This window comes from Diplotaxodon limnothrissa, linkage group LG19, assembly GCF_057381915.1.
Source record: "Diplotaxodon limnothrissa isolate DT_005_m linkage group LG19, D_limnothrissa_male_GT1.1, whole genome shotgun sequence".
In the NCBI taxonomy this organism is placed as follows: Eukaryota; Metazoa; Chordata; class Actinopteri; order Cichliformes; family Cichlidae; genus Diplotaxodon; species Diplotaxodon limnothrissa.
The window spans coordinates 2,543,841-2,562,307 of record NC_140614.1 but is presented as its reverse complement, the minus strand read 5'-3'; the positions used below and the strand labels follow the sequence as shown (position 1 = coordinate 2,562,307).

The 18,467-nt window shown below is 40.8% G+C and overlaps 2 protein-coding genes and 1 long non-coding RNA gene across 3 annotated transcripts in view; 2 read left to right on the top strand and 1 right to left on the bottom strand.

The window, feature by feature from the left end:
• Positions 1-15,953, bottom strand: part of LOC146611551 (mitogen-activated protein kinase kinase kinase 7-like) — a 31,811-nt gene extending 15,858 nt beyond the window's left edge. Inside the window, exons 1-7 of the mRNA XM_085342623.1 lie at positions 15,729-15,953; positions 15,161-15,271; positions 8,373-8,438; positions 6,606-6,651; positions 5,358-5,496; positions 4,719-4,843; positions 2,759-2,887 (exon numbers count right to left, since the gene is read on the bottom strand). Coding sequence (XP_085198749.1) covers positions 2,759-2,887; positions 4,719-4,843; positions 5,358-5,496; positions 6,606-6,651; positions 8,373-8,438; positions 15,161-15,271; positions 15,729-15,794 — 682 coding nt within the window. The 5' untranslated portion in view covers positions 15,795-15,953. The remainder of the gene's footprint in view (positions 1-2,758; positions 2,888-4,718; positions 4,844-5,357; positions 5,497-6,605; positions 6,652-8,372; positions 8,439-15,160; positions 15,272-15,728) is intronic.
• LOC146611552 (uncharacterized) lies at positions 10,062-11,957 on the top strand. Its single transcript, XR_014904930.1, has 4 exons — positions 10,062-10,148; positions 10,846-10,911; positions 11,256-11,411; positions 11,864-11,957. It is a non-coding gene; the product is annotated as an uncharacterized LOC146611552 (long non-coding RNA).
• A 758-nt stretch (positions 15,954-16,711) lies between the features above and the next one.
• Positions 16,712-17,802, top strand: LOC146611550 (general transcription factor II-I repeat domain-containing protein 2-like). Its single transcript, XM_085343520.1, has 2 exons — positions 16,712-16,729; positions 16,984-17,802. The coding sequence occupies exons 1-2, from the start codon at positions 16,712-16,714 to the stop codon at positions 17,800-17,802; spliced, it is 837 nt and encodes a 278-aa protein (XP_085199646.1).
• The last annotated feature ends 665 nt before the right edge of the window (positions 17,803-18,467 follow it).

The following is an 18,467-nucleotide window of genomic DNA, read 5'->3' as shown; positions in this document are numbered from 1 at the left end:
TAATTTCCATGCGAGCAGCCCAGGAGAATTTTTCAGGCTGCTCTTTAACACACTGGCCTCTCGATCTCCCGTTGGAGAGTCGCGAGCCTCCCCATGATGGTATCAAACTTCTGTTCCATGGTGTTATCGTTCTTTTGATTCTGAGACCTCACAACTGCAGTGATCCGTTCCGCGATGTTTTCCAACTGTCGCTCAAGGGTCTCATTTTGAGCAGGCCTCTCTCTGATGTTTCCCCTCATACGCTCAATGGTGTTGTTTTGAGCCTTCACAGCAGCTGCAAGCGTCTCCAAGGTGTTGACCATATTACGTTCGTTGTGAGAGGTTGCGCCTCGTTCCATTTCGATTCCAGCGGGCAGCCTTGGGGGGGTTTGAACAGCCGGTTCCGCTCTCTTATTTCTCCGATAAACCAGGGCTAAGCCAGCTTAGCCTGTTATCATGGTTCCGAATAGATAGATATCTTCAGCGTCCTCGATCGACAGTCCCGCCAGGCACATGATCCTCCAGTTCTGCCACCCGTCCATCGTGTATCCGGCAGGGAAAGTCCCTCCAGGGCACTCAGGCTCTCCCGAGCCCAGATTTCTCGTTGAGAAAAGGGTGTCAATAGCATTCAGAGACCAGTTGATCAAATCCATAATTCTCTTTTAGGTTTTAGAGAACGACAGTGGGAGGCTATTCCAGGGAAAGTAATGCACACAAGACAAGACAAGGACATAGAGGCTAAGCAGGGAAGATAAGGGTGAGGAGGAGAGGAGAAAAGTGCGACCGCCTTCGCTGAGAGCTAAAGAAGAGTGCACCAAGTGCTCTGATTACCACTGGAATCACTGTTACCTTCACACTTCACATCTTTCTGAGCTCTTCTCTGAGCCATTTGGTACTTCTCCAGGTTCTTGTGTTCCTTCTTCCTGATGTGTCTATCACCATGGTTGCTCTTCCCTGCTTGTCAACCACTACTATGTCCAGTTGGGTAGCCATCACCAGTTTGTCCGTCTGTATCTGGAAGTCCCACAGGATCATACCACAGTCATTCTCGACATCACCTTGTTCCTCGAATTCAGCTGACTACTCAGAACTTGCCTTACTCTCTGCAGGTACTTGATGGTTGCAGCTTTCCTAGCGGCCTCTTAGTGGTTCCTATTTGTCTGTGGTACTTGTAGCTATTCTCACTACTTCCAGTAGTGCGATCCTCTCAGTTTTGACTACCTTTTCTTCGTTACCATCCGATGACATTTCTCCAGTCTGAATGACATTCCGATGCTGCTGCTTTAGATCCTTGGAGTGTGGATCAGTGAATCGATGTATCATTCACTCTTGGCATACAGCTTGATGCCATCCATGTGGAGGAGGTGGCTTACAATTGCTCCATTCTGTAGTCTGTATCAGTAGCCAGTCTTGTCAATGATCTCATTCAGGGGGTTCAGGCCTATGCAGAACAGCACTGAGGACAGTGGGACAGATCCCGCACCGATGGTGACTTGTGCTATAGGCTTGAAGTTGGCGTCTAAGTGTTGTACGCCAGATTCCCATTAAGTTCCTGATGAAGGCTCTAACGGTCCTGTTGATCTCGTATAGTTCTAGGCATTCCAGGATCCATGTGTGGGCCATCGAGCCATAGGCCTTCTTGTAATCAATCCAGGCAGTGCACAGGTTGGCCAGCCTAGTCTTGCAGTCTCAGGCGACTGCTCCATCTATCAGTAGCTGGTGTTTCACTCCCAATTCCTTTCCATGCGCTGCTCATGTATTGAGCCAGGTGCCTGTTCAACTTAGCTGCTATGATGCCTGACAGGAGCAATCATGTGGTACTGAGGCAGGTTATTGGCCGGTAGTTGGATGGGACCGGTGCCTTCTGGGGGCTCCTTGGGGATCAGGACTGTCTGGCCTTTGTTTAGCCATTTTAGGTGTCTCTCATTGACTAGCAGCTGGGTCATTTGTGCTGCCAGGCGCTTGTGGAGTGCAGTCAGCTTCTTCAGCCAGTAGGCATGAACCATGTTGGGGCCTGGTGCTGTCCAATCCTTCATACTGGAGACCCTTTCTTGGATGTCTGCCACTTTGATGGTTACTGGACCCTGTTCAGTGAGCTAGCTGTAGTCTGCTCTTAGATCCACTAGCCACTTAGCATTGACATTATGGGCTGCATCCTTCTCCCATATGCTCTTCCAGTATTGCTCCATCTCCAGCCTTGGTGTTGCTGTTGTCATGCTGTTTCCTGCCACTGAGAATACACCTTGGATTGTTCTGTGGAGAACAGCTGGTTTATTCTTCTGCTTCTATTTCTCTGGTATACCTCTTTAAGCGCCTGGCTTGAAGGCTATGAGTCTTTGCTTGGCAGTTTCCAAGGCCTCAGATATGGACAGCTTGCTGTACTTCTCAGGCACCTTCCACATCACACCTTTCTGTAACTTCGATAGTTGGCCAACTTCACCCCATGCTACTTTGATCTCACACAAACACACACGCCTGAGAGAAGAGCTTGAGAAGCTCTGGAGGATGAAGGCAACAGTGGTCCCAGTGGTAATTGAAGCGCTCGGGGCAGTGACTCCCAAGCTGGCGAGTGACTACAGCAGGTCCCAGGAACAACATCTGAGATGTCTGTCCAGGGGAGTGCAGTCCTAGGAACAGCAAAGATGCTGCACAGGACCCTCAAGGTCCCAGGCCTCTTATGGAGGACTTGAGCTTGAAGGATAAAGACTACCCCCAAGGTGAGTAAGGACCTTTTTTTGTACTCTGTTAAGGTCCTCACTATCTAATAGAATCTACTCACCTCTGTGGACAGCCCACATTATGCAAAATGCAGAACCACCAATCTCGTCAAAGGGTTTCTTGCGTGTGATGACCTCCCACAGGATAATCCCCCAGCTGAACACATCACACTTTTCACTGTAGTTACTGCCTGAAGAATATAAACCAAAACCATATTTAAAATAATCTGAAAGTTATAGCCAGCAAAATACAGGTTAAAAGTGATGGTCATTAGGTAGTTCACAGTGACAAAGTCGTGCAGTTGTACTAAATAAATTTATATATCCCTCGTGTCATAGTTAATTAACTGACACCAAGTGTAGTCCTCCTTCAACACCTGCCAACACTCTGATCTTTCCTGGGTTTCTCATATATTTTAAAACCACTACCCTTTGGCTTCCTGGCTTCATTTCTCCTGGTAAGATCTACAGACAATACATTGGACTTCTTTGCTTGATCAACTATGGGACCTTATATAGACAGGTGGGTGCCTTTCTAAATCACATCCAATCAACTGAATTTTCTACAAATGGACTCCAATCAAATTGAAGAAAAATCTGACAAATGATCAGTGGAAACAGGATACACCTGAGCTCAATTTTAAGAACCAAAGTCTATAAATGTTTATATACACGCTATATTTGTTTTTTTTTTATTTTTAATGAAGAATTTCACTGTAACCTTTTTCACATTGGGTTTTTGGGACATTCCATGTAGAATTTTGAGATGAAAAATTTATTTAATCCGTTTAGGAATAAGGCTTACAAAATTTGGGACAAGTGAAGTGCAGCAAATACTTCATCAAATAAATTTAAGTTATTAAATTAAATGATATTAAATTTTTGTGTGTTCATCTCATCTTTTTGTGGCTGGTTCCTTTAGGGGTCAACACAGTGCCTCTACCGTCATACCAATCTTCTACCTGTCCTCCTTCACTACATCTCTGAATTTTGTTGGTAGTCTGCTTCCTTTCCTCCATCCTGGCAGCTGCATAATCAAGATTTGAACATTCTTAATGTGGTATATAACAACATGAGACCAACATGAGATCATGAGTCCAAGATTGAAGAGGTGGGCGGGTTTTGAGCAGATCAACACTGGTTTATCTTCCAGAATTTATTTCTACACAGCTTGTGGAGGTAAAGTATGAAGCTCCTCTTGGTAAGATTAAAGATGCTGATAAATCAGCAAAGAACAACATTACCATGACAGCTACAGTCTGGATCAGTGTTGCCACAGAGGTATATCACTTGTCACTTTATAGGGTTAGGTTTATTATTGCCTCACAAAAACGTCCCGTGAAGGACACAGTGGGCCAACCATTGCTTCTTGGATTGAGAAGACTGCGGATATTACTCTGAGCAAAATTGTGGTTGTTTTCCATGACAATGGCTCCAATGTAGTGGTGACTGCAAACATCTTGCAGGAAAAACATGGGTGGATGTCTTACTTGTAAAATTATTTCTATTTCTATCCTTAATCACTCTAACCTGCTGCACATCCTTTCCAGCTTGAGCTCTCTGCCTAGACAATCGATACAAGTTCTTTTCTCCCTCCTTTGTGTCCAGCATCTTAAACAACTCACTATAAGCCTTTTCCACCTCTCTCTTGGCCGTACACTTAGCCTGCGAGTACTCCTGTTTACTTTCATCTTTTGTGTGTTCATTTAAGGAACACATAAGGGTTAAAAATACTCGATTTTTTTGGATTATACAAGGTATATGTATAAATGGGTATATGTGTAAATAAATAATTGATTCTTGGCAAGACCATCATTTTTATTGAAGCGACCCTTCCCATGAGTGATATAGGTAGAGGTTTCCATCTAGCCAGATCATCAAATGGAAAAATCATAGTGTTATTAAGCAAGCTTGATTGTTAAATCCCATTTCTAAAACAACAATGTGAGTGACACAAATCTAAGTACTCATTGTGACAAACAAAGATTTGATTAATATCTAAAAATATTGTTCATGGCTGACCTTCAAATACTTCTGGTGCCATCCAGGCTGCACTTCCTTTATTGTTGGTCATGTAGGTCTGAATATCACAAGCTGTTCCAAAGTCGCATATCTTCAGCACAGTACCACGAGCCACAAGCAGTAGACTGGAACAGTACAGACAGGGGTTTAAGACTTTCAAAAAATCTAAAATTTATATTCTAGTATACTTCATCAAAACTGATCAAAATACCATCATCAATATGATATCGCCTAGAAGAAAAGTTAGATGATGATGCTCTGTGGAGCGTGAATGTGTGCATGACATTTCATGGCAGTCTAACAGTCTTACAGTCTTCTGTTCCTTCAATTGATATTGCAAATGTCAGCTTCAAAATGCCAAATTTCAGGAAATAAAGATTCATAATCATGGCAAAATAAACATGTGGACAAAATTTCATGGCAATCCATCCCATAGTTATTATGCTATGTCGGTCAGCAGCAACAGACCGATCAGCAAGTAACACCAAGAGTGACTAATACTTTAGATAAATTGTAACAGAAATACTTTTAAACCCGTGGGGGGGAAAAAACACATGTTCCAAAATGCCACCACAAAGGTTTTGAGTGCTCTTAAATCTCTGCACTGTTTATCATTATCTGTATCATTGAGAATCTTACTTTGGTGGTTTGAGGTCCCTATGAATTAAAGCCTTTGGCTTCATAGCATGAAGATAGGCAACTCCCTGGGCACACTGCAGACACCAGCTCATTGCATGGGATGCTGTATAGAAGGGCTGTGGGTCTGCACCATGCAGAACTTTGAGTGAGAAGCAGAGATGAAAAGAAATAATGATTATATCAATAAGCACAATAATGTGAGACTGTCATTTTTCTGCTATTTCAAATGCATTGGAATTAATTAGTAAAGAGCGTGAATGGTACGGTATGGTAGCCTCCAGACTTATTTGAAAATTAACTACTTACATTGTTGTAACATTGTGCTTTATTAAATAATTAAGCAGTTTTTTTAAATATACTAAAATATCCCACGGATATTCAGACACTGTTAGAACCAGCATAACTGAAATATCGTACATTTGTCAACAATCGTTAAGATGCTTCTGCAACTGCATTCGAAGATACCCGTGTCTATTTGAATTCAATGAAGACGATGAGGAAAGCCATACAGCTTTCTATAAAGTCTCAAACACCTCTCACTGATGTTCTTCTTTATTATATATGTTATTATGTTTATATGTTATGTAAGATAAAACCAAGCCATGACACTAAGAGAGCTGTGGGATTCTAAACTTTGGACTGTATCAAGGCACAGCTCTGGGAAAGGATACCAAAAATGTTTTTGCAGCACTGAAAGTGTCCCAGAGCACAGTAGCCTCTATTATCTTAAAATGGAATAAGTCTGAAATCCAGTCTAGTTCTTAGATCTTGCTACCCAGCCAAACTAGACAATAATTAGGAATGACCAGTCTTGGTCAAACAAGTAAGCCAATGGTTTCTATAAATGAGAGACAAAAGAAAGGTCAACCAAACTAAGAGAATCATTGATAAGAAAACCTTGTAAGTTTGGAATACTTATGTAACAGGGCAATTCAGACTTTTAACTTTAACATGTAAACATGCCAAATGGTAAATGGACTGTTTCTTATAGAGCACTTTTCTACACTATCTGAACACTCAGGGCGCTTTATGACATCCATTTTTGTCTTAGGAAGTACACTGTGAAGGTTAACAAAGAAGATATGGAAAACATGAAAGGGTCTGAAAACCTTTTGAACTAATAATAGGACGTTTTTATTAGCTATACTAGGAAAAGCTATGCAACGGAAAAAAACTATAACATGTTTCAGTAACTATCTCCTTAACTTCCCTTTAAAAAACTCTTTGCTCAGACACAGTAGGACTTACGGTTATATAAAGATCCACATTCTGCATACTCCATGACCAGACAGACCTGAGGGGGAATAAAAGAAAAAAAAAATCACATATCCTACAGATACAGTGGCTTGCAAGAGAACTTTGCCACATTTTGTCACATTACAGCCACAAACATGGATCAATTTTACACTTGAGAAGTGGAATGAAAATCATACATGATTCCAAACATTTTTTACAAATAAATAACTGCAAAGTGGGGTGTGGTAATTATTCAGCCCCCTTTGGTCTGAGTGCAGTCAGTTGCCCATAGACATTGCCTGATGAGTGCTAATGACTAAATAGAGTGCACCTGTGTGTAATCTAATGTCAGTACAAATACAGCTGCTCTGTGATGGCCTCAGAGAATATTGGGAGTAACAACACCATGAAGTCCAAAGAACACAGCAGACAGGTCAGGGATAAAGTTATTGAGAAATTTAAAGCAGGCTTAGGCTACAAAAAGATTTCCCAAGCCTTGAACATCCCACGGAGCACTGTTCAAGCCATCATTCAGAAATGGAAGGAGTATGGCACAACTGTAAACCTACCAAGACAAGGCTGTCCACCTAAACTCACAGGCCGAACAAGGAGAGCTCTGATCAGAAATGCAGCCAAGAGGCCCATGGTGACTCTGGACGAGCTGCAGAGGTCTACAGCTCAGGTGGGGAATCTGTCCATAGGACAGCTATTAGTCGTGCACTGCACAAAGTTGGCCTTTATGGAAGAGTGGCAAGAAGAAAGCCATTGTTAACAGAAAACCATAAGAAGTCCAGTTTGCAGTTTGCCACAAGCCATGTGGGGGACACAGCAAACATGTGGAAGAAGCTGCTCTGGTCAGATGAGACCAAAATGCAAAACGCTGTGTGTGGAGGAAAACTAACACTGCACATCACTCTGAACCATCCCCACTGTCAGATATGGTGGTGGCAGCATCGTGCTCTGGGGGGGCTTCTCTTCAGCAGGGACAGGGAAGCTGGTCAGAGTTGATGGGAAAATGGATGGAAACAAATACAGGGCAGTCTTGGAAGAAAACCTCTCGGAGTCTGCAAAAGACTTGAGACTGGGGCGGAGGTTCAGCTTCCAGCAGGACAACGACCCTAAACATAAAGCCAGGAAACAATGGGACGGTTTAAAACAAAACATATCCATGTGTTAGAATGGCCCAGTCAAAGTCCAGATCTAAATCCAGTCGAGAATCTGTGGCAAGATCTGAAAACTGCTGTTCACAAACGCTGTCCATCTAATCTGACTGAGCTGGAGCTGTTTCAAAGAAGAATGGGCAAAGATTCAGTCTGTAGATGTGCAAAGCTGGTAGAGACAGACCCTGAAAGACTGGCAGCTGGAACTGCAGCAAAAGGTGGTTCTACAAAGTGTTGACTCAGGGGGCTGAATAATTACACACACACACACACACACACCACTTTGCAGTTATTTATTTGTAAAAAAGGTTTGGAATCATGTATGATTTTCCTTCCACTTCTCACGTGTGCACCACTTTGTGTTGGTCTTTCACGTGGACGTCCAATAACATTGATTCATGTTTGTGGCTGTAATGTGACAAAATGTGGAAAAGTTCAAGGGGCCGAATACTTTTGCAAGCCACTGTAAATACAACAAAATCATGAAGATCAAAACAACTCTAAACCTATCACTGCTTCTTCGCATCCAGACAAGATAAAAACATAATGGGACAACTTTTTTCTTTTTTTTTAATTCAAACTTTTATTGTTGCAAATGTTGAGTGTTAGATATACTCACTGGATTGTCACAGAAGCCATAGAGCTTAACAATGTTGGAATGATTCACTCGGGAGAGCTGGCGGAGCTGTGCATAGACAAAAGCAGCACAGGTGTAAAGGACATACACATTTTAAAAAAGCAGTCAGAGAGTGCAAACCTCCCCAAGGAAGCTCACTTTCTGAGCACTGTTTACTTTGAAGGGAATAGTATTCTATTTTATATATATTAATTTTGTTTTTGCAAAAAAAAAAAAAAAACACACACAAAAAACAAAAACATTCAATAAGGGCAAAATTAGAGATGTTTACTTTAATTACGCTAACATTATGTGGGAGCAGCTAATCCATAATAGACACTGATTTATAAAAAAACTGGACATGAATAACTGAAGTTTATTACGGAAGAGGATTAGGGCCACTGGGGGGGGGGGGGGGGAGAAGAAAAGAAGTGGGCACGTCTTTTTTCTCTTCTTTTCCAGAATTCTGAGATTAAAGTCAGAATTCTGACTTTAGACATGCTAGACCAGGGGTGGGCAATTCCAGGCCTCGAGGGCCGGTGTCCTGCAGGTTTTAGATCTCACCTTGGGTCAACACACCTGAATCACATGATTAGTTCATTACCAGGCCTCTGGAGAACGTCAGGACATGTTGAGGAGCTAATTTAGCCATTTAAATCAGCTGTGTTGGTTCAAGGACACATAAAACCTGCAGGGACACTCGAGGCCTGGAGTTGCCCACCCCTGTGCTAGACCATCCTTAGACTTGGTCAGATTTGCTTCTGGAATATTTGTGAAAAAATGGCTTGTCTTCTATTATCTGAAAGGTTGGCAGCTGACATACTCACAGCAGAACCTCAGTTCACTGACAAAGGGTTGATTTTTTGGATACTGGAAAAAAAACAAACAACAACTCTGAAGGTTGGAGATGTTTTAACCAAAGACAAAACCCTTCCAAGCACTGACCAACACGTTCACAAAGTGGAGATGAAGACTGTAAAAGGAGGAACTGTCAGGCCAATTTTAGACATTGTAATCCTCCTTTCTGGGAAAATTTGAAGTAAAACTAAAAAGTTTCTGTTTCACACTTAAAAAAAAAGGAAGAAAAGAATTTCTTTACATTGTAGTTTACATAGTGGCATAATAGAATCACGCCAAACACAGAGTATACTGTCTTTCTTAGAAATTAACAGATTTCAGTGCACATGTTATTGACACCAGAGCAAATGGGCCTGTTGGTGAAGGACAGTCAGGACAGGCCTCCTGGCAGTCCTATAAGATAGGAGACTGGCTGTGTGCAGTCTGATCCGGATTATCTGGGTAGAGTGCTGTGCAAACCTGTAGAAGACTGCCCATGGTTCCCAAGTGCAGGTTGAGAAAATAGTCTTACTGTGGTGTCATCTTCTTGAAACGCCCACTTCGCGGCTTGTCTTTGACATCCCCCACACTCAAAAAAATGAATGAGGTGGATTGTTCAGTGTATATTAATTATTTATTTTCATTTTACTTAAAATATATGTTTTTGTTAAGTTAACATATGTTTTTCTAATCAAGTCTACGTAATTGTGTCTATTATTCAACGTACATAATACTAATGTGTTACTTGATCGCATAACATTTAAGTTAAGTCAATGAGGATCGATATACCTTGTATATCCACAAGGTGGCAGTAATGCAAAAACAGTTGTAATGAAACCGCGCAGAACAAGAAGGTTTCACGGCTTGTGCCTGCTCATGCACAAGACTTCAAATTTAACTGAAAAAGGCTGTTTTGGCGCCAAGCTGCTGTTTCTTTGAGAGGTAAGACCACTTTTTTCTTTGACTATGTTGTGTAGTATCTATATGTCCAGCATGGTTATATTTTGCGTTTGTCTTACAAGACATGTTATATCGTTTGCGTGTGCTTGTTTTACATTAGTTTTACTGGGTTCTGGACATGCTTATTTTGTGGACTGTGTAAGAAACATTTTTATTGTTTTTTGTTTTATTAAGGGATTAGCTACAGGGGTTCATGGGGTTATTCTTTCAAGGGGTTATTTTTCCATTTGCTTTCTTGGGATTCCTTTTCTGTAATCCGAGAGTCGGAAATATCGAATAGGATAGCAAGGATAGCATAAAGTGACATTTAAAATCCAAAAAGTCAAGGGCGAAAGCCACTGTGACACCATTGTTCTGCTCTATCAGTAATCTGTATTATGTAAAAATGGTCTGTAAATACAGCATGTTTCCTAGCGGAGTTATACATATCAATGTAGTTATAAATTACAGTTTGTGAAAGTACACACTTACTTTTTTTAATAAAATTATTCAAGACATATGAGTGGACAGACAATGGAGGTCGACAGACCTGGTGATAATTGCTTCTATAGAAAGTTAGCACATGGCAGTGTCAATCTCTTGCTTTTCTTCTGAGTAGTATTTTATTTAGTTGTAATTCAAACAATAATTTGCTTCTTGAAATTAAGGAATTAATTTTTTTTTTCTTTATAAATCTCAGATCCTGCCTTTACCTGCTCCCTCCTATACTGATGTGGTGTATGTGGTATTGCTGAGCTTGTATGTGGTATGTGAACTGTTATACTTTTAAAAACAAAACTGTTTTATAAGTTAAGTTTTCTTTTGTGACCCATCCCATGCCCCTGTTATTTCTTCTCCACATCTGAACCATGGTTGCAGTTCAAGGGCCTGAGGCATGAAATTCTTTTCAGATCAGCTGTGATCAATATTTTTTGGAACTTGATAAATAACAATAAAAGCTGTAATGGCTCCATTAGCATTTTGTGTAAATGTTTGTGTTAAAATTATAGCTTTAATGAGGTCTTACTACATTAGTTTTAGTTTGTATATGTGTACATATAGTATGTATATTTACAGTACAGTATGTTGTGTTTGTTGACATATTTTCAGGTGGAAGCAGAATATGTGAGGATTACTACTGCTGCACATGTTCCAAGGCTTTTTACACAACTTGACCAATACACTGACCAGCTCATAAAAGTCTTCAAGAAAAAAGGAGGCGTTGCAGGGAAGAAAATTAGACAAACTTTGGCCCCAGCCACACAGGTGCGTTATTCTGTTGGTAGCAAAATATTATGGCTAATAAGATCATTTTCAAATTTAAACAGCTAGTGTATGGTAGCTGCACAGTGCACTTACATTTATATTAAGCAAGACAAAGTTTGGTACTCAAAACGTTGGAAAATTTAAATTACCTAAACATATGTAAAATCTGATCCCTTGATTTAGGTTAAACCAGAAGTGAATGTTTTTATGTTATGTTTTGAATGCAAAAAAGATGATGTATTAGTTTGTCTTTACCTCCATTATGGACATATATAATGTGGTGGAAACCCTGCCCAACAGGTTAACTATTCATGTCCATGTGATGATTAGTTGGTCTTGTGTACATGTCTATCTGTGCAGTGGATATGTCATTCATTTTGCGTATAATGTGAGTTTCTGTCATCCTAAAGTATATCTGTTTTCTCTTCCTGTATCTCTGCCACTCTCTACAGAAGGAAACCATTGAAAAGGGGAGGGAGTGTGTCCTCAGGGCACTACCTTTTTACCTGAATGAAGACCCAAGCATCCTCTTCAAAGAATAATTGGTTGGTAATTTTAGTTTAGTTTTTTATCTGTATTAAACCAAATTTTGAATAACTAATGTTGTTGCATGTTGTAATGTTGTTGTTGTTGTAATTTGCATGGAACCTGTTTAAATGTTTTGGGAAATCTTCTTGTATACCCAAACTATTTATATTTATCGTTGAATCTGTAGTCTAAAATAGTGGCGCACTGGGGTGCATGTTCCTAATATTGTGTTTACGTCATTAAAGGGTAGCTTTGGCCCTTTTTCTTTCTTTTTTTAAAACTGGATGCCATTTTTCTATGTTTTTGTGTCTAAGCTACAGCTGTTCAGAGGGAGCTGGAACAAATTACCCTTGCTATCTTTACCATCGAAAGAGCTGATGCCAGCACTCCTCCAGCCGATGTGGGTATAACCATCTAGTGTGTCCTGCATGACCTGGAAGACCTGGCCTCTGCATGTGCACTCTTAATGGGTGGGATATATGCACTGAATCTCAGTTAACCTCAAGACTGAAAGCTAAGAGACAATCAAAAGTATTGAGATTTAAAGGATTTAATTGAGAGATGATACTGCACCAGAAATGTTGAAGGGTGGTGTGTATATTAGCGTTCAAGGCATATTGTTATGAGGTAGAAATATGTTCATATTCAGTTTGTGTTACATTGTGTGCATTGTAAAGGTAATTGCAATACATACTAAAAATAAGGGTAAGTTAGGAGGTTGATCTGATATCCTCGTGTTGGTGTTGTTCCCAGATCATCATACTAAATGTTGTTCCAGGATCAACATTGCAAGTGACCAATCAGAATGTTGTGACGTCATACTTTTGCGACTTCGGGAAAAACCGGCGTAAAACAAAAAACTGTACTTAAGCTGCGTGAAACCGCCTCTGTCCGCCGATCAACTGACCCTAACCCTAACCGTAACCCTTTAATAAACAGTAAGCAGAATTGATATTGTCCTTGCAACATTGGAATTTCATAAATGCACGAATGGCTTGGAATAGAATAACGTCACAACAATGTGATTGGTCACTTGCAATGTTGAACCTGGAACAACATTTTCATGATGGTCTGGGAACAACACCAACACGAGGATATCAGATCATCCAAGTTGGGAATGCAGGATGAATGTATATTTTGTGGACTTTTAAAGACGAACAATTGTTTCCATGTTAAAATGTTTACATCTGAAGTTTTTTGCCCAAACACTGGTAAAATAAATGTTGACAGTGGCGAGTGTTAAATGGTTACTGCTGTGCTGTTGCAAAAAAACTGAACGCTGACAAGCTGTTTTATTGTTAGACCATAATGTTGGCATGTTTTGTTAAAGTTTTATTTGGGATGGTGATGTAATTTTCTTTGATTGCTAATATCAGTGGACTATTTATTATTATTATTGTTGTTGTTGTTGTTGTTGTTGTTGTTGTTGTTGTTGCATTTTTTTTTTTTTAAATTGTGGCTGTTGAGGTGGACACTTCACTTTGCATTGTTAAAGGAAAGCACTTCATTGGCATTGTGTTACTGGACTGACCCTAAGCAATCATTGCAAATAGCAACTTTGCTATCCATTTTAGACACTAAAAGAAAAAAACACTCACAGACCTTACTAGCATCACATGTGCATAACTCAAGTGTCATCTTATCAATGTGTTATGTGATCTTCAATGCGTTTTTTTTTCTTCTATTTCTGGTAGATACAGACATTTAATTTAAAGTCTTGATGTTGCATCTGTCTACATACTGTTAATTACTAACCCTAATGAGCTGTTGTGTTTTATTTTGGACTGGGTTTACACAAATGCTCACTGAATGTGTTGGCAATAAAATAAATTTTAAAAAATAAGTTGGATGTACTTAATTCATTTGTGTGGAACCTGTTGACAAAATAGATTTATGTAAAACTAATTAATAAAGCACAAGGTGGCTGAAAATATAATATTTGAATTAATCTAACTTAAATTTAACATTTTACTGCCACAAATAAGAAATGTGTTGAAGTAACTAATCTAAACTATCTAACCTGAAAATATATCATCTATGTTCATACAACATAACTTGATTTAGTTAGTCTTAAATATGTCTTGTTAATCTTAAGTAGTTTTTTTAAATTAGATGAACTAAAGATTTTTGCTTTAAACTAACATAATTCAATTTCGTGGAACCTGTTGACAAAATAATTTTAATTAAAGTCAACGTTTCATTTTTTTGAGTGCATTGTATGGCACTTGGCCTTAAATTTAAGAGATGGTAGTAGAGTTCACATCAAATAATGCTGCAATTTGGTTTTGCAGAACAAGAACAAGAGTTTGAATAGGGCCTGCTGCCCTATAGGGAAGGTCCTATTCAGATCAGTTAAATGTGGAATGTTTGGAGCAGACAAAACTGGCCGCTGTAGTGGGGTCTGTGTGCACAGATGCCACTACTCAGGTGCCCATCAGACACCTGATTAGCAAGAGTCAATAGCAGAAGATGCTATTTAGCACTGACAGAGAAGACTTGGCAAGTATTTCAATTTACTCAACTCTGCTGCTCAACAAACAAATGCATTTTCCTTAAAAATGTGGCACCATATAGGGGACACAAGGAGAAGATAAGAAGAAAAGATAGCTGTAGGCCTCAGGGAAGCTGTTGCATGGTGCCATGGGTTCATCTAGTGTGTATCAGTACTGACAGGTATTTATGTTTCTCGGTCCACTGGATTAAAATGGGAGACAGTACTTCATCTACTATATGTCGTGGCATTGGGTAATTGTGGACCTTCACTGATGATAGCACGTGGATGAGTGGAGAAAGAAAGCTTAATATGAATATATTAAGAGTTGACTGAACCAACTCTGATCGGCTGTTTTGTAACGGAAAACCCAGGAGTTTGCGTTTTCTATCATTCACACTCCAATGAATGCACTGGAGAGCAACTTGGGTTTAGCTGGCACGCAGGCGGGAGCAGGCAGGGCCAGAACCACCAGCCTTCTGATTGGTGGGTGACGTCCTCTACCTCCTGAGCCACAGCCTGGAGGCAGAGCAGGTAGGTAGCCTGTGCTGGCAGTACATTCACAGTGAGTGGAGCTTTCCAGCCAAATGCGGTGTTTTAGTGTCATTTGGTTAAATCTACTTGTCCACATTTTATTTGCTTTACTGCCTATGAAAAGTTATTTTTCCTATTACATTAAGATATGTGATACTGTACAACAGATGGGCACAAAAAAGGATATTCACAGTACCTCAACAAGGAAAGCATTCCGTTCGTTGTCACTCTCAATGGTCTTGATTGCTACATCCTTTCCTTTCCACACAGCTTTGAAGACAACCCCAAAAGTCCCTCTGCCAACAGCCTGAAGACAAAGAACATGGAAAATTAACAGCTGCAACTCGGGGGACAATACTCTGTTATTTTCCCTTAATACCAGAAGAGGGACTACAGTAACATTTACTTTAAAAATACATTTTATTGTATATCAGTCGTCATCGTATCATATAAAATAGCTAAACTGGGAATCACTAGTTCACATATGAGTAACTGTGTCCTTTAAAAACCGGGGCCTCGTTATGATTACTAGCAGGTTTATTCAGTAGTAAACACTGTCATGTTTTATATCTTGTGACAGACTCTCACTGTACTTCGCAGTTAAGAACAGTACCCCTTCAAAGCGAACAAACAGATCAGACTTCTTTGGTCCGTTACAGTCTAACCGAGCCTTACTCAGACAGAAACGTAGCTGATCCAAACTCAGCCACTGATCTCTAGCACCGCTGAGCTAACATTAGTTTCAATATATATCTTTAAATTACCGCTTCTACTTGGATATCTGCGTACTGGATGTCCTCAAACATACACCCAGCTAGAGTCTCCACCATCGTGGCAGAGAGCCGACACTCCTCGAAGCAAGCCGACGACGCTGGACTTACAAACCGAGGTTTATCGTGTTTTTATCAGAAAAAAAACCTTGGGGGAGTCCTGCCGAGCTGCCTTACTCATCTGTTGCTCTGAATTCAGGAAGTAGACACCAACAGCTCGCGCAGTGGCTAGATACGTCTGTGATATGCGCGCTCGTGAACGCTGCACAGCACACAGTGCCTAAATACAAGAAGTAAACAGCGCAACGGATAAGTTAAATCGTAATGAAACTGGTTTACAAACACAGTTTATTTCTACGTAAAACCTTGTGGTATAAATTATTTGTTTAAAAAAGGCCAAATCAATCAAGCTGTTAGTGATTCGCAGTCTTGAATGCTGCTTTTGTTTTGTTTTTGTCTGCACAAGAACCTCCACCAGGGGCGACAGACCACATGTGCCATGGTTTGTACAGTTTGTCTTCCCAGACAGCACGCACCATCATTGACCATGCCGCTATAAAGGAGTGTAGTTAGTACGACACAGAGTACATAACAGCGCGATGTTACGTTGAATTCGTTGATAAAGGTTAGGCTGGAGATAAGGAAGAGCGGGGGAGGTGTGATGGAAGCGAGGAGACAGGCGCCGGGGGTCGCCACGGATGGATCTGTGATCATTTTAGAGTGGCATACATGTCTCACAAAAATAAAATATTTGGAATGCAGGTAGCGGTGGAAAAAGATCAAATTACATCATATTTTATAAGGATGCTATGTGTTTTCATTCATATTTGTTGGAGAGGTTATGAGCAGATCAGTCTACTCTTCATTTTATCAGATGCAATTGATCACAGCTTGTGAATTTTCGTTTTACCCACTTAAGTAAGCTTTTAGATCAGGGGTGTCAAACGCACGGCCCGCGGGCCGGATCAGGCCCGCAAATGGGTTTAATCCGGCCTGTGAGATGATTTTGTAAAGTATAAAAATGAGCAGCAATTTTTAAATAAAGAAACTGCTGTTCCAATTGTGTCCATTGGATGGTGCAATAGCAATTGTGAGCTACTTTGTTTTGCCCGCAAAATTTAAACCTGATGTGCAATATGTCTCTGTCAAAAAAGAGAAAAGTGGATCCAGAGTGTTCCAAGAAAAATGGTCATCCTCCTATTTATTCACGGAAGTGAATGGGAAAGCTGTATGTTTGGTGTGTTCCCAGCATGTTGAAGTGCTGAAAGAATATAACCTCCATCGCCGCTATGTGAGTCTTCATGCCGACAAATATGACAACTTTCAAGGACAGCGGAGAAGAGAGAAGGTGAATGAACTGTTGGCGGGTCTGAAGAAACAGCAGTCTGTGTTTACTCACAGCCGAGACATCAGTGATGCTGCAGTGAAAGCTAGCTACCTCGTTGCTAACGACATTGCACTAGCTTCAAAACCATTTAGTGAGGGTGAATTTGTACAAACATGTATGATGAAGGCATCGGAGATTGTGTGCCCTGAAAAGCGCCAGGCCTTTGCAAATATCAGCCTGACAAGAAACACAGTTGCCGACAGGATTTCTGATCTTTCAGCGGACTTGGACAGCCAGTTGAAGCCAAAAATAAAGTCATCTATTGTGTTTTCAGTTGCAATTGATGAAGGCACGGACATTACAGATGTTGCACAACTGGCAATTTTCATCCGCGGAGTTGATGACACATTGACCGTCACCGAGGAGTTCGTGGAGTTGGTACCGATGACAGATACAACGACCGCAGCTGTCGGCGCGCTGGACAGGGTCGGAGTGGACTGGTCCCGCGCTGTCAGCCTGGCTACAGATGGTGCGCCCTCAATGATCGGGAAGAAAGCAGGCGTTGTAAAAAAGTTCAGAGATAAAGTGCAATCTGCAAATGGAGGACGTGGTTTTTGGACTTTTCACTGTATTTGGCACCAGGAGGCTTTGTGTTGCAAGTCACTGAAAATAGATAACGTCATGAAGGTGGTCATCCAAACTGTTAATTTCATCCAGAAGCCTCAATCACCGTCAGTTTGACAGTCTTCTCAGAGAGAAAGACCACATCTATGGCCTGCGTTACCACACTGAGGTAAGATGGTTGAGCCGAGGTGCTGTGCTGAGGCGTTTCTTTGATTTACGAGAAGAAATTGAACAGTTTATGGAAGAAAAGGGCAAACCAGTGTTAGAATTTCATTCTGCAGAATGGATGCAGCACCTTGCATTTATGGTGGATGTTACAGAGCACCTGAATAACTTGAACAAACAGCTGCAAGGACGCAACAAAGTTGTCACGCAGTATTATGACAGCATACGTTCTTTCAAGTTGATGCTGTTATTGTGGGAGACGCAGCTCGCTGGTGGTGATGCAGCTCACTTCCAAAGTGTGGCAGATATGAAGCGGTTTAAAGATAAAATAACGGGACTGTTACTAGAGTTTGAGCAACGATTTCAGATTTTTGGTGAACTGGGGAAAGACTTCAAAGTTTTTTGCTCGCCGTTCACCGTGAATCCCTTTGATCTGCCCGTCCGGATCCAACTTGAAATAATAGACTTGCAGCGTGACTCGGATTTGAAGGGCAAATTTGCCGCAGCTGGCTTGAACACATTCTATCAGAATCTCTTGCCAGGTTACCCCAACTTGACAGCCCTCGCTGCAAAACTGTTGTGCATATTCAGAACCGCGTATCTTTGTGAGCAAGTTT